This window comes from Sinocyclocheilus grahami, unplaced genomic scaffold (genome assembly GCF_001515645.1).
Source record: "Sinocyclocheilus grahami isolate Dianchi unplaced genomic scaffold, SAMN03320097.WGS_v1.1 scaffold126.1, whole genome shotgun sequence".
Lineage (NCBI taxonomy): Eukaryota > Metazoa > Chordata > Actinopteri > Cypriniformes > Cyprinidae > Sinocyclocheilus > Sinocyclocheilus grahami.
This window is the reverse complement of record NW_015505305.1, coordinates 3,547,176-3,560,870: the sequence shown is the minus strand read 5'-3', so window position 1 is coordinate 3,560,870 and position 13,695 is coordinate 3,547,176. Positions and strand designations below refer to the sequence as shown.

Genomic DNA, 13,695 nt, shown 5'->3' with positions numbered 1-13,695 from the left:
AGTTGCAAAGACTAAAGTCTCAAAACCAAATAGATATTCTTTATCAAAGTTAAGACTCTGCCACGCCCCCCTAAAATGGCTCGTTCTAACACGCCCCCACATATCTACCTCACTATGTGGAAACATTTGCATAATGCCGCCCAAATGTGCACGCAAAGAAAGAAGGCGTGGTTTCAGTAACCGCAGTTAGTGTTGAAGCGGCCATGTCAGGGAGACGCTGTGTGTTTCTAGGCGAAAGCAAAAGCACTTTATTTGGCCTTTCCGAAAGTAGATGCATTTAGAAATCTTTAAGATTACTTACAACAGAACAGCAATGCATTTTATGGATGACCGTTTCGTGAACCTAGGAGAGGAGGTAATTCTGACTTTGCTATGACAATCTGGCGCTTCTGAATCAGCTACTGTTTTGTTATTATTTTAACACATCACAGTGGAATCAGCTGTCTTAACCATGGCTTGTGTACTGCACACATACCAGCTTCATCACTGTGTCTGTCACGTGACTCTGTTCCCCTTTCGGGCTCTGTCTTTACATTTATTTTGAAAGATGAAGCTCGCGATTATGGTAAGGGGCGTTACATTTCCGACGAGTGCTTGTGGTGTTCGGCCAATCAAAATGCACTGGGTCAGCTGGCCAAACAGACTTTGTAGAAAACGAAGCGTTTGAGAGAGGCGGGGCATAGAGGACCTACAATAATGTACAGTATTTTAAAAATAATGTGTTTTTTGAACATTAAAGCATGTCAACATATTCTGTTACACCAAATACACAAAATAACGATCTTTAAAAAAGCATCATATGACCCCTTTAAAGCATTGAAAATAAATTTTAACTGGCATCTCAACATGCAGAACAACCACCTACTTAAAAAGTCAACACAAAGACCAGCAAGAAGACTCATTATGGTAATTAGTGGTCGACCGATATATCACCTCGACCGATATTTGGCATTTTCAAATATCGGCATCGGCCGATAAGTTTTTCTGTTTGGCCGATGTGTTCGAGGCGGTACTTTTATTTTGACGGCGCTGACTGCTCACATTCTCTCTCTTGTTCGCCGTCGTCGTTAACAGTTCTGTCTAATATGGATAGAAGTCTGTCTAATAATCCGACAGACCTGTTAAACAAAGGAATTAAAATGTGTACAAAAAGTAGTATAACGATTGCTTTTATATTATTAGTAATAGAAAGGCAAACATTATAATACTTTCTCGTTTGCCGTCAGCATTCAGCAAATACTAATTTACATAATTGAAAACAAATCTTTGAATGGCTAATGAAAATTTAATTTCCCAAACCTTGCAAACTTAGTCGAATCCAGTTGTGAGATCTTGTGAAGTGTGCATGTGACTTGCATGATCGCGTGTTCTCTGCGTGACTTTCGGTCCGTGCAAATTGAATGCTTTAAACATTAAATTCGTGATTTCAAATTATGCTGTGCTTTACGCATTTGCCCACTGTCATATTCATGTCATTTTGACTGTGCGCTGTATGTAAAATGAGTGTTACCTTGGCTTTATTTGAAAAAATATGATTAATGCACACAAACTTCCCAGAATACTGAGTGCTCTGTTGGTTACAGTTTACTTCCTTTTTAATAATATTTTTATTAAATATTTATTTATTTGTGAAAAATACATTGTCATCTAAAGTATAAGTATGTTTATTTTACAAATTAATTTTTTAATCCATTTTCAATTGACTTAAAGTTTATTAAATATTAATTAAAATAAATACAATTATATCAGCTTTATATCGGCCATCGGCCAAAATGTTAAAAAAAACAATATCGGTCGACCACTAATGGTAATTGTCTGCATCATCTGATCAGGGGTCAACAACATTACAATCAGCTCCAGAATGTAGGAGTCAGTAATTTGGTGATCAACAACTTTGGTTACATGCCTTCTTTATGTCTTAAAGTCAAAAGACTTCGTACAAATCAGACTACTTAGCCTTTAACATGCACTTTTGACCAGAGCTGCCAGGGTGGATGGTCTAATGCGTTCCTCAGCGCTTACGGCTCACCCTGGAGAACTTTCTGTTGAGGTAGGTGGGCCAGGTCCTCCCCTTTGACAGGGAAGCTCCTGGGATCAGGATATTACATGCTCCACGGTAAAGGGGCCTTTCGCATTTAGCATCTCCCCTGCCCCAAAGTACCCTGCTGATCCACCTTTCATCCACTCTTTCCCATGACTGCACACAAAGGGCCAACGTTTAAAGGAGCTCCTTGTATGCACACACACATACTCGCATAGACATGCCTCGGAGGTCAAACGGGACTTTGAGAATGCTCTGCAGGTAGACATTGCAAATGAAATTTCTGGCAAATTAATATACTGATAACGCAATAACAATGTTTTATGAAGAAGAAAAATCTATAAATAGTGTGATTTTTTTCCAATAATCCAATCCTAATCAATAATGTCAAGAATTGACCTACTTGAGCTGCATGACCTGACGATAAACATTTAATGATAACCAGTAAACTAAAGTGCTTTACTACCAGGTTAATTAACCTACATTTATCATGTAAGAGATTGATCAGATATATACACAAACATAAATGTAATGTTGCTTACAAAACTGCACAAAATTATGCAAATACACCAGCACTTGAACATGGCATTATATATATATATATATATATATATATATATATATATATATATATATATATATAAAATATTATTAAATTATGTATAAAACGCATAATAGTATATAAAAAAAGTATATATTTAAAATATATAACATTTTAAAATAATATATATATACACACATACACATAAATGTTTGAATATGTGGTCTAATTTTGACGTGGTCTTATACACTAAAAAGTTATTTTTATTGACCAAAAGTAGAATAAAACTGACAAAAATGAATGCATACATGAATCAATTTTTAAACTGATTACATTTAAAGGATGTTTTTGTCAAAACACAAAAATTAAGACCAAAACAAAAAGCTGTGTAAAAATTAACATTGTCTTGAATGGCATGGTAAGGTCACACTATTCATCAAGGGTCATTAGTAAACAGGGCACAGATATGTCCTGATTGTTGAGGAGCCTTGAACACTCCACTTTGAGATGTTCTTCAAAATGATTTTGAATTACTTGTAGAAGGATACAAGGACAGCTGATTGTGAAACCGAACAACGTTATTTGTGACCCTGGACCACAAAACCAGTCTTAAGTCGCTTGGGTATATTTTTAGCAATAGCCAAAAATACATTGTATGGGTCAAAATTATTGACTTTTCTTTTATGCCAAAAATCATTAGGATATTAAGTAAAGATCATGTTCCATGAAGATATTTCGTAAATTTCCTACCGTAAATATATCAAATCTTAAAGGGGTCATATGATGTTGCTAAAAAGAACATTATTTTGTGTATTTGGTGTAATGAAATGTTCATGAGGTTTAAGGTTCGAAAACACATTATTTTCCACAAACTGTACATTATTGTTTCTCCTCTATGCCCCGCCTTTCTGAAACGCGTCGATTTTTACAAAGCTCATCGGTCTGAAAAGCGAGGTGTGCTGTGATTGGCCAGCTACCCAGTGCGTTGTGATTGGCCAAATACCTCAAGCATGTGACGGAAATGTTACGCCCCTTACCATACTGTGATGCCCTGTCTGGCCGGAGCGATGAGACAAAAATCATTAAAACCCATTATAAACGAGGCATTTGTTTCATCCAGTGGGGACATAATAATGGATTATAATGACTTATAGCCTACTGTCTTTTTACGCATTGTGTTGCATCGCGCCGCGTAAACATCATAAAACCATGTCTGCATTTGTGATCGGAGAAATGACAAACAACAAGCGCTACTCAAAAATCGCGTTTGAATCGCCAGTGGCAAATCCTTTAAATATTTAAACGTACTTACAGTCTGTGAGTCAGAACAGCCGGCATTGTAGTCTACTCTCCCAGAATCAGGAAACAGTCCTCCATAAAATGCGCTGGACACATCTAAATATTTGGGTTGAACTGTTCTGGAACAGTGTTGTAAATACAACTTAACCACTGATTTCAAGTCGTGTCCTCTTTTGGAAGGCCAAACAAAGTAGTTTCGCTTTCACAAGCGTCACACATGGCGGGCTTGAGTGAGCGGCGGCGGGCTAGAGTACGGCGCGGCCAGCGGATTCGACGAAGGAGTGGCCGGCAGGCTTGCGGCAAGCATATAGAATAAAAGTTACACCTTCTTTCTTTGCGTGAACATTTGGCCGGCGTTATGCAAATCTTCCCACATAGTGATGTAGACATGTGGGGGCGTGTTAGAACGAGCCGTTTTAGGTAGGCGTGGTTAACTCTTAACTTTTATAAAGAATATCTCTTTGGATTTGAGACTTTAGTCTTTGCAACTTTACATATCTTCTTTATGGACCAAGAGCTTGTAACACTTCAAAGAGAAAGGAAAAATTTAAATCGCATCATATGACCCCTTTAATTTTTGATTAGTAATATGCATTGCTAAGAACTTCATTTGGACAACTTTAAAGGCGATTTTCTCAGTATTTAGATTTTTTTGCACCCTCAGATTCCAGATTTTCAAATAGTTGTATCTCGACCAAATATTGTCCTATCCTAACAAACCATACATCAATGGAAAGCTTATTTATTCAGGTGATGTATAAATCTCATTTTATAAAAATTGACCCTTATGACTGGTTTTGTAGTCCAGGGTCACATTTGCTAAATCCATCCATTTTGGCAAATCATGATATCTTCACTCCCATTAAATATTCCAAGTATTTATCCTCCTAAGTTTCCTGCTGCATATTAATCAGGCGCCTCGCATGGAGTCAGGAATGCACTTGTTTCTTTCATTCGACCATACAGCTGTCGATCACTCCGAGAATGGGAAAAAAGACAGCCACCACTCCCTCCTGTTCCCCACGCTTATGAGGACTGAACCCCAGCATTCCAGCTATGCTGTATTCAACATGACTGAAAATCTCCCACAGAGATAGCCCAGTGCTCTCCGCGCGGATTACCGTGACCAGCTCATCTCAGACCAGGCTGACATCCAGAAGGTAGAGAGCAGAAAAAATAAAGGTGGTTGGGGTTCGTCAAAAGTCAAGCAGCATAAAAAAAGCTTCAGAGAAGACCCAGTTACCATAATCTACAGAAATCTGACAGAAAAAAAATCCTATTCAACAAGATACTAAACAGTTTACTTGCTTCATACTTTAAAAATGGCACATGATTTACACTATATATCAAAACATACTGTTAAAAATGTAAGTTTAATGTCAGTAACTATGCATTGATTTAAGTTGAATTTTTGTAATTTATGCTGAATTACGCAAAACGCAATACAAAAATCTGAAAAATTGACACAAAATAGAAATAAAAATGATTTAGCTATAGAAATTAAGGAAACCACTGGGGCTTTTTTTCATAATTTTTAAATGTAACAATTTTTAAATATAATAATTATTTTAAGTATTACATTGCTTGAGGTTTAGAGCGTACAGACAAAATGTTTACAATGTTTATGAACCTCTTGTTTGCTAGCAATTGGCGATTTATGTCTGGAACAATGTTATGGAAGGTCATACTGGTAAATCATCTGACAAATTATTCTGTCAGATTACTTAAAGGGGTCATATGATGCGATTTCAATTTTTCTTTGGAGTGTTACAAGCTCTTGGTGCATAAAGAAGATCTGTAAAGTTGCAAAGACTAAAGTCTCAAAACCAAAGAGATATTCTTTATAAAAGTTAAGAGTCAGCCACACCTACCTAAAACGGCTCGTTCTAACACGCCCCCACATACCTACGTCACTATCTGGGAAGATTTGAATAACGCCACCCAAATGTTCACGCAAAGAAAGAAGGCGTAACTTTTATTCTCGCTGTAGTATTGTTGACGCTGCAGTCATGTCGTGAAGGCGCTGTGTGCTTCGTTGTGAAAGCGAAACTACTTTGTTTGGTCTTCCAAAAGAGGACGATATCCACTTCGTCATGCCTGGAGCTGATCCATGCTGGTCGCTGAGGAAATACTTCAACTTCGCGCTGTCGATCGCCGGATCGGCTTTCACCGTGGACGAAGCGGAGTCCACCCCGGGGTCGTCGCATGTGGTTGCCGCAGACATCACAATATGGTAAGGGACATAACATTTCCGTCACAGCCTTGAGGAATTCGGCCAATCACAATGCACTGGATAGCTGGCGAATCAGAGCACACCTCGCTTTTTCAGACCGATGAGCTTTGTAAAAATCAATAAAATAAAATAAAATAACGCATTTAAAATCTGAAAAATAAAGAGCGTAACAAGAGGGCTACAAAACTCAACCCAGGATCAGAACAAGAGAAAAAAAAAAACAGTCTACAAATCTAACTGTTAAAACTCCACAAATCAGCATAGAACAGGCAGTAAACAGCTATCCGCAGCCCACACTGGTACAGCCAGCCCTGAAAACGCACACCTGTGTCTTATCTATTATTCTCTGTGTTTTACTCAGGGTAGGAATGAATATGTCACCTTGCCCTACATTCAACTCTCCTTACAGGCTGTAATCTCTGTTTCATGCCCACCTCTTGAACAGGCTCCACTATAGATAAGCAGTGAAGTCTAAGAGAAAACAACAAAAGAGTTGGACTAAACTGCTGTATGTCTTCTAAACGAGATTCCCAGCCGTAACTCTATAAAAGGAAATTCTAAATATAAATAAATATCTAATAAATATTCATATTCACAAAATTGCTAAATTATACTTGTATTACATAAATACTGATGCTGTTATCCAAAGCGACTTAAGTCGGTCGCACACCGGATGAGAAGCGCAGCGCCGCGCCTCGTTTTTAAAAATCAAACACATTGTTTTCTATGAGTGTACGCACACCAGCGGCGCCGTTCGGCACCTGTCCGCGGCGCCCAGCTACGTCATGCTGTACTTGTTTTACAAATTGTTCTAGACGCGGCACGGCACTGCGCTTCTCGTCCGGTGTGCGACCACGTTTACATTGCATTTAAAGTGTACAATTTATCAATTCATGCATTTCTTTTAACAAAGCTTGCAATGGAGGTAGATGCTAGTGTTATGCTCTAGTGTCTTGAACAACAGGAACACTTGAAACTAGGGATGCACGATATATCGGCCACCATATCGGTATCGGCCGATAAATGCTTGAAACCCATGCTAAAATGCTATTTGACTGTTGGTTATCCAATAGTCTGCATGGCCTGTGACAACAGCAGCATATTTTGATTATTACAAAGACAAACTTTCTTTTTCTTTGACTTCAAACATTTCCAACCATCATAATGGACTATAATGTCACTGTACAAGGACAGGACAGTAGCACTGTCAATGTTTCATGTCGTTTCTTTTTGTCCAAAGTGTCCAACATTCAGCAACTGTTGATCTAAGACACTAAAGCAACAAGTGAGCGTTTGTTCTGGAGGAATGCAGAGTATGTGGGGGGGATGGGAGAGGAAAGGACTGTGTTTCCCACCCCTATCAAAATGATGAGCCCAGACTGTGGTAATGGCTGACCAGGAGAGGGTCAATATTGATTTAACAGTTAAAAATACACCAGGCTGGTCCTCTCAAGGTTACACCAGCACAATCAAACAGGAACCAAACAATAATGAGATATTATAAAGTATGTGAGTTGTGATTAATTGATTCTCCTAAAGTTGAGATAACGGAATGTTTATGTTTGAGAAAAAACGGAACAGTTTTAAGACTTTGAAACATCTGTGAGCTATAAAGCAACCTAAAGCATTTGAAATATGAGGGAAATTATATAAATTACCATTTGATTATTTACCCGTACTGCACTTGGGGAGAGTAGAGACAATTTACTGTCCCTTGGGAGCTGCTAATAAACAAATCTCCGCACTGAGAAGCCTTGAGTTCACATAGACTTCAGGGCGACTAAAGCAGTTAGTGGATTGATAAACATAGACTCTATTTTGCACTTCGGAATAACAGGTTTTGCCTGTCAGCCAATAGCAGCGGATTCTGGTCTATGTGAGGGTGGTTGTGTCAATTTCTCAGCATGCCGGACAGCTGTGTATAATTTCAATATAAGGGATGCCTTCTAAACAAGCGTCTCAGAGAAATGACACTGAAAATTGTGCATTCACACAGCACTTTCCAAACGATGATCCAAAAGGCAAAAAGCTCGCCGTGGTTCCCGTCAGAAATGAGTAAGCTTGAATGGAGGGTCTCCAAAACATCATAAAGAGAGCAGTGAACCTTACACACTTTATTTCCCTCAGTGAATAGTGCCAGTATTCATTACAGGCCATCTTGTTTTTCATTTCCAAAATAGCTGACACATGCCAACCATCCTGCTGGCTGCTTGAATAAGTCACCCATGGGACAAACGCAACACCTGACCAGCTCAGCAAATCAAAGACACGGGTCTCAAAATGTAAGACAAGAGGTCATTGCAACAAAGGATGCTCTGTAAAGGCCATCTGCATGCTTTAATGTATTATAGTGACTGTTTTAGACACAAATAATATGTAAAATACCATTGAGCACTATATAAACGTTCCTGAAGTATGCCGGGGTTCATATGCAATGCTATGTAATGATATTTTTAAGGTCTGTTTGGTTCATAGGGCTGTACAAAAAACCGAATGCGATTTTCTTGCACATCTCATCAGTAAAGCCGCTGATTTTTTTCACAGCCCCAGTGGTTCATGTAAAATATTATGTCTTAAATAAATAAAGAAAGAAATTATATATATATAATTAAATAAATTATTTAAAAAAATAATTTTTAATGTACAAGTGAATACCTATTTTGTCAAAAGCTCCAGTTATATATATATATATATACACATATATAAAAAACACAACATTATAATGTACAATACGGAAATGGAAATTCATCTTAATATTAGTGATTAGTGTTTTAGATGACGAACATTAGATGACAGCCAAGGTAATCTGAAAGTAAAAAATTAAACTACATACTTCAGTACTGACCTCCGAGTTCAGAGCCCAAACTGCCAGTTATGTCCCAGGCCAGCGCAGACCCCAAAATAATCCAATCCAATTACCAACATGTCCATCATGTGCAGCCCCCGGGCAAGTTCACGACCTTTTCAAGATATTCAAAAATCCCTCTCATTGTGAAGACATCTTTATGGAAGCTGTCTAGACCTCATAACTGGGAACGATGTGAAAACAAGCCATCAAGATGTTTTTCCTTGATTTAAATCCATAAAAACTATTAAAAGCTAATCATAAAATATAGTGGCCATTCTCTGCCTCTTAGCTGCACTGTCTATGAGAGCTGCTGTTCAATAATTGCCATTTAAGGTGACATGCTTGACTTCAGATAGAAAAAAAAAATTTAATTCCAGCAGACCACTACTCCCTAAGGAGGGATCTCAAGGTTCTTGCTATTCTTGCATGGGAAAGTCGACTCACTGCCAGAAGCTGGCAGTTTGCTCGAAGAACAAAGCTAAAGACGAGAGACAAAGGAAATCAGCGTCACATCAGCGCATGCAAAGCAGCAGTTTTGTAATGGGCCGAAATATTGCACTGTAATAAAGGCTCTGAAGGCTTTGAAAAACGAGGGGTGTCTTTCTGCAGCCACATACTGCAGAGACAATACAGCCATAAACTGAAAGGAACTAAATCACTTTCAATCACACCAGAGCAACTGATTCCCAAGCTCTTTTATGCTCTGCTTCAGCCCCACCCAGTTCACTACCAACAATTACCACTTTGAAGATGTGCGCTGATGCAAAACACTAATCACCCAGATACCGGTCACATAATAATCATTTCCTATGCACACCATTGTAAACAAGGCTCAAGAGCCAATTGTGAATGGAAACTTGGGGTATTTCTTCATTTAAATGTACATCTGAAGGAAGTGCCTCATGTACAATTTGGGAATAAATCAGTGGCTGTGGAAGAAATATGGTTTGTGAAGATATGCATTGCTTTTATACATGAAAGTAGAGCTGGGTGATATATTGAATATTTAAAAAAAAAAAAAAAGAATATTTACGATATATTCAAAATTATTTTATTGATGATATAAAATTAACCAACATTATGAATTTTAATGCACATTAAATTTGGCAGTTAAGTTTCCTGAAGGCCGTGTTCGTTTCTTTTTGAATGATTTTATTCTATTAATCTTTTCAAAATACTGATTAAACAGTTTGTTTGTATCATCACTCAGCTAAGCCATCTATGTGACATTAAAATGTATTTATTATTGCTTTAAATATTAATATAAACTTAAATATTAATATATCTATTTGACAAAAGGCTGAAATTTGTATATATATATATATATATATATATATATATCATTTAATTTAAATATTAATATATTTGTTTGTTAAATGACTGAAAAATATACAAACATTTAAATATTACAATCATACCTATAATTAAAAAAAATTAAATATTTAAATGTATGTATGTATGTGTGTGTGTGTGTGTGTGTGTGTGTATATATATATATATATATATATAAATACATTTAAATACATTTACAAATATATATATAAACATGTTTAAATATTCATTTGTCAAAAGGCTGAAAATATATAACAAATTATAATAATTTATATTATATTATATTAAACAAATATATACATACTCATTGATCAAAAAGCAGAAAAATACTGAGAGAGAAAAAAATTAACTATACGCCCAGCCCTAAATGAGTTTAATAAATTCATACTGACAACAGCATTACAATGACGACACAAATGTTCACGGCAGTCAACAAAGTAAATGTAGTGATTTACTGTTTGTTTGCACTTTAAAACATTTCCATAGAAAGGAGGCTCTTAAGTTCTCAGCACTCTCTCAAATTCAACTTCCTGTCCAATTAGTCTCCTTCCCTGCGTTTAGCTGAATTTCAGCCGATTACAGCAAAAGCGCTGCGCCGTGAGTCAGATGTTAGTGTGTTACTAAGCTTATTTAAATAATTCCTGCCGATATGTGCCACCAAGGCAGACACACAAAGGGATCTTTTCAGAAATGCTACACATGTGTTTAACCGTTAACCTTTCCTCTCTAAAAGTGCAACTGTTTTGGTCTTTTTCAGATCTTTAATAAGGTCACTCTACGCAAAGATTCCACGGCCGAGACAGATTTGTAAAGCGCCACACTTTCAGAACTATGACAACAATGTAAGACTGACACATAGTTTGTAAGTCTTCAGTGATTGGGAGAGTAACCCTACCCCAACTGAGGTGTACCTACTGTTCAATGTCCAAAGCTGCGGGAAGGAGAGACCCGGAGGCCAAAAGCACCGGTCACACACTGGCAGCTCTCAGAGTAACTCTCCTACCCAGCTGGGGTCAAGGACCCTCCATCACCCCGCCGAACAAAAGCAGAGATTCCTACAGACCCTGGACAACATGGGAGAGACACAATGGGAGGCTGGAAACACCCCCCATCACATACACACACAACCACCCCTCCATCCCCTCCTTATTAAGGAACTCTCAAGCAAAGGCAAGGATTAGCACACTGGATCCGATCCAAACAAACCCAAACAGCACTGCCTTGGGAATGCAGTAATCGCACATGCAAGAGCAATCAACCCATTCATCTTCATTCACTCTTCAATTATAAAAACATTTATTGCTGTTTTAAAACACTTCACTTAAGATTATGGAGTACAGAGGAAAAGCTCATTAATAATGAAATAGAGTATTATTTGATCAAATACTCACAATCAAGGAGGTTATGATTTTCAAATGTATTTCACATCCCCAAGTAGCCATTTTAATACTTTAAAGGGGTCATATGATGCTTTTTTAAAGATCATTATTTTGTGTATTTGGTGTAACAGAATATGTTGACATGCTTTAATGTTCAAAAAACACATTATTTTTCAAATACTGTACATTATTGTAGATCCTGCCATATGACCCCTTTAATAAGCCATTATCGTTTCCCCCAAAATGTTTACAGTATATATATTATAAATATTTTGAAATTAAATTTTAGTTTTCTGGTCACAACACAGAAACACTAGCTCAAGTTTGGGGTGGGTTTATCTGTTTGTCTGGCCAATTGCTGATGGGGGTGTGACTTGGAAACCTGTTTGAAAACAGACACCTTTTTTATACAATTCCAACCTCTATATATATATATATATATATATATATATATATATATATACAGTCTTTATTTTATTTAGATAAAAAAGGACATTGAGCCATTTTTTATTTATTATGTTATGTTTATATAACTATAACTATATATATATATATATATATATATATATATATATATATATATATATATATATATACTGTATATACATAGGAATTACAATAGGCCTATATATACTTTACATCTGGACTATATTACACAAAAATGAATTCTCTGCTCCAAATAAAATGCAAATCATAAACAACTAACCTTTCTAAATAAAGAGAAAGTAATTTCCGACTATGGCTTAATCTTTGTTTGAGATTGCTGGCATTGTTAAATGAACTCACAGTGTTGATGGCAAATAAACTTTCCCTTGCCATTATCCAAAAAAGATAAAGAAAGGTTAGTGACCATGAAACCAAAGCTAACGTTGACCCACAACAGGCTGAAACTCTGACAGCAACAACAAGCTCTTTTCACCAACCCTGTGCGGTCTCACTCTTACCTTTGGTGTTAAAAGCTTCCTTGAGGTGGAGCAGCGCATCTGCAAACCTCCGCACATCACTGACCAGCTGCATAATGCAGTCAGGATCGGCACCTGCCATGTCCATGCTGTCCGACCCCGAGCTGACAGAGCTCAGAGAGCCGCTCTTCGCCGATCGGCCCAAACCCCACGACCCTGAGCCCGAAGAGAGGGGGAAAAAGTGGGAGTTGGGAAGCCGTGCCATTCCCAGCGATCGCTTGTTCAGTCGGAATTTCAATTTAGAAACAATTCATTCATTTTTAGAGAAATATGAATTGAATTATTTTTAGAGAATATGAATTAAATTATTTTTAGAGAATATGAGTTGAATTATTTTTTTAGAGAATATGAATTGATTTTTTTTTTGAGAATATGAATTGAATTATTTTGAGAGAATATGAATTGACTTCTATGTAATTTCTTGTGTTGACAAATCCAAAGCTTCTTCTCCAAAAACTGCAACATACAGAATGACCACCACAATTTGTACCGAAATTCACCCCCAAGTGCCTCTAACTGAAGAACCACTGAAATGTACATCCCATAGTCTACCTTAACTTGAATAACGTGAAATAAGGACGCAACGAAACAACAAAACAACATAGTTTTATTCTAACATTCTAACATAGACTGAACCCAATGTCAAATGGCACATATTAAGTCCACTCCCAAACAACACAACATTTCTTAAGTAGACCAGTAATGTTTGTAATGTTAGGAGGAAAGGTTTATAAAACTAACCACAAACTAATTCAAAATGTTTACATTTGTGGACCTTTTTCTGTGATGCTTTTAATGCAACATCGCGCACCTCAAATTCTATTTAAAATACGCAGTGAAGCAATTCAGAAGTAGTTCTTCAAACGTAACTGTTTACTCAAAATCAGACCAGTTAAGCAATTCATCTAACGTATATATCAAATATGAAATTTCAAAATGCATACTCACTTGAGGAGCATATCTCGATCATTGCACAGAGATGCATGTACACCCGAAACCACAATATATCCGAAATACCGTTAAATTCCCGGGTCTGCTCTACCGTTTCTGTCCCGTAAAC

The 13,695-nt window shown here is 37.0% G+C and overlaps 1 protein-coding gene across 1 annotated transcript in view; it reads right to left on the bottom strand.

The window, feature by feature from the left end:
* Nucleotides 1-12,850, bottom strand: part of LOC107590264 (rho GTPase-activating protein 29-like) — a 45,769-nt gene extending 32,919 nt beyond the window's left edge. Inside the window, exon 1 of the mRNA XM_016278953.1 lies at nucleotides 12,618-12,850. Coding sequence (XP_016134439.1) covers nucleotides 12,618-12,840 — 223 coding nt within the window. The 5' untranslated portion in view covers nucleotides 12,841-12,850. The remainder of the gene's footprint in view (nucleotides 1-12,617) is intronic.
* Between the last annotated feature and the right edge of the window lie 845 nt (nucleotides 12,851-13,695).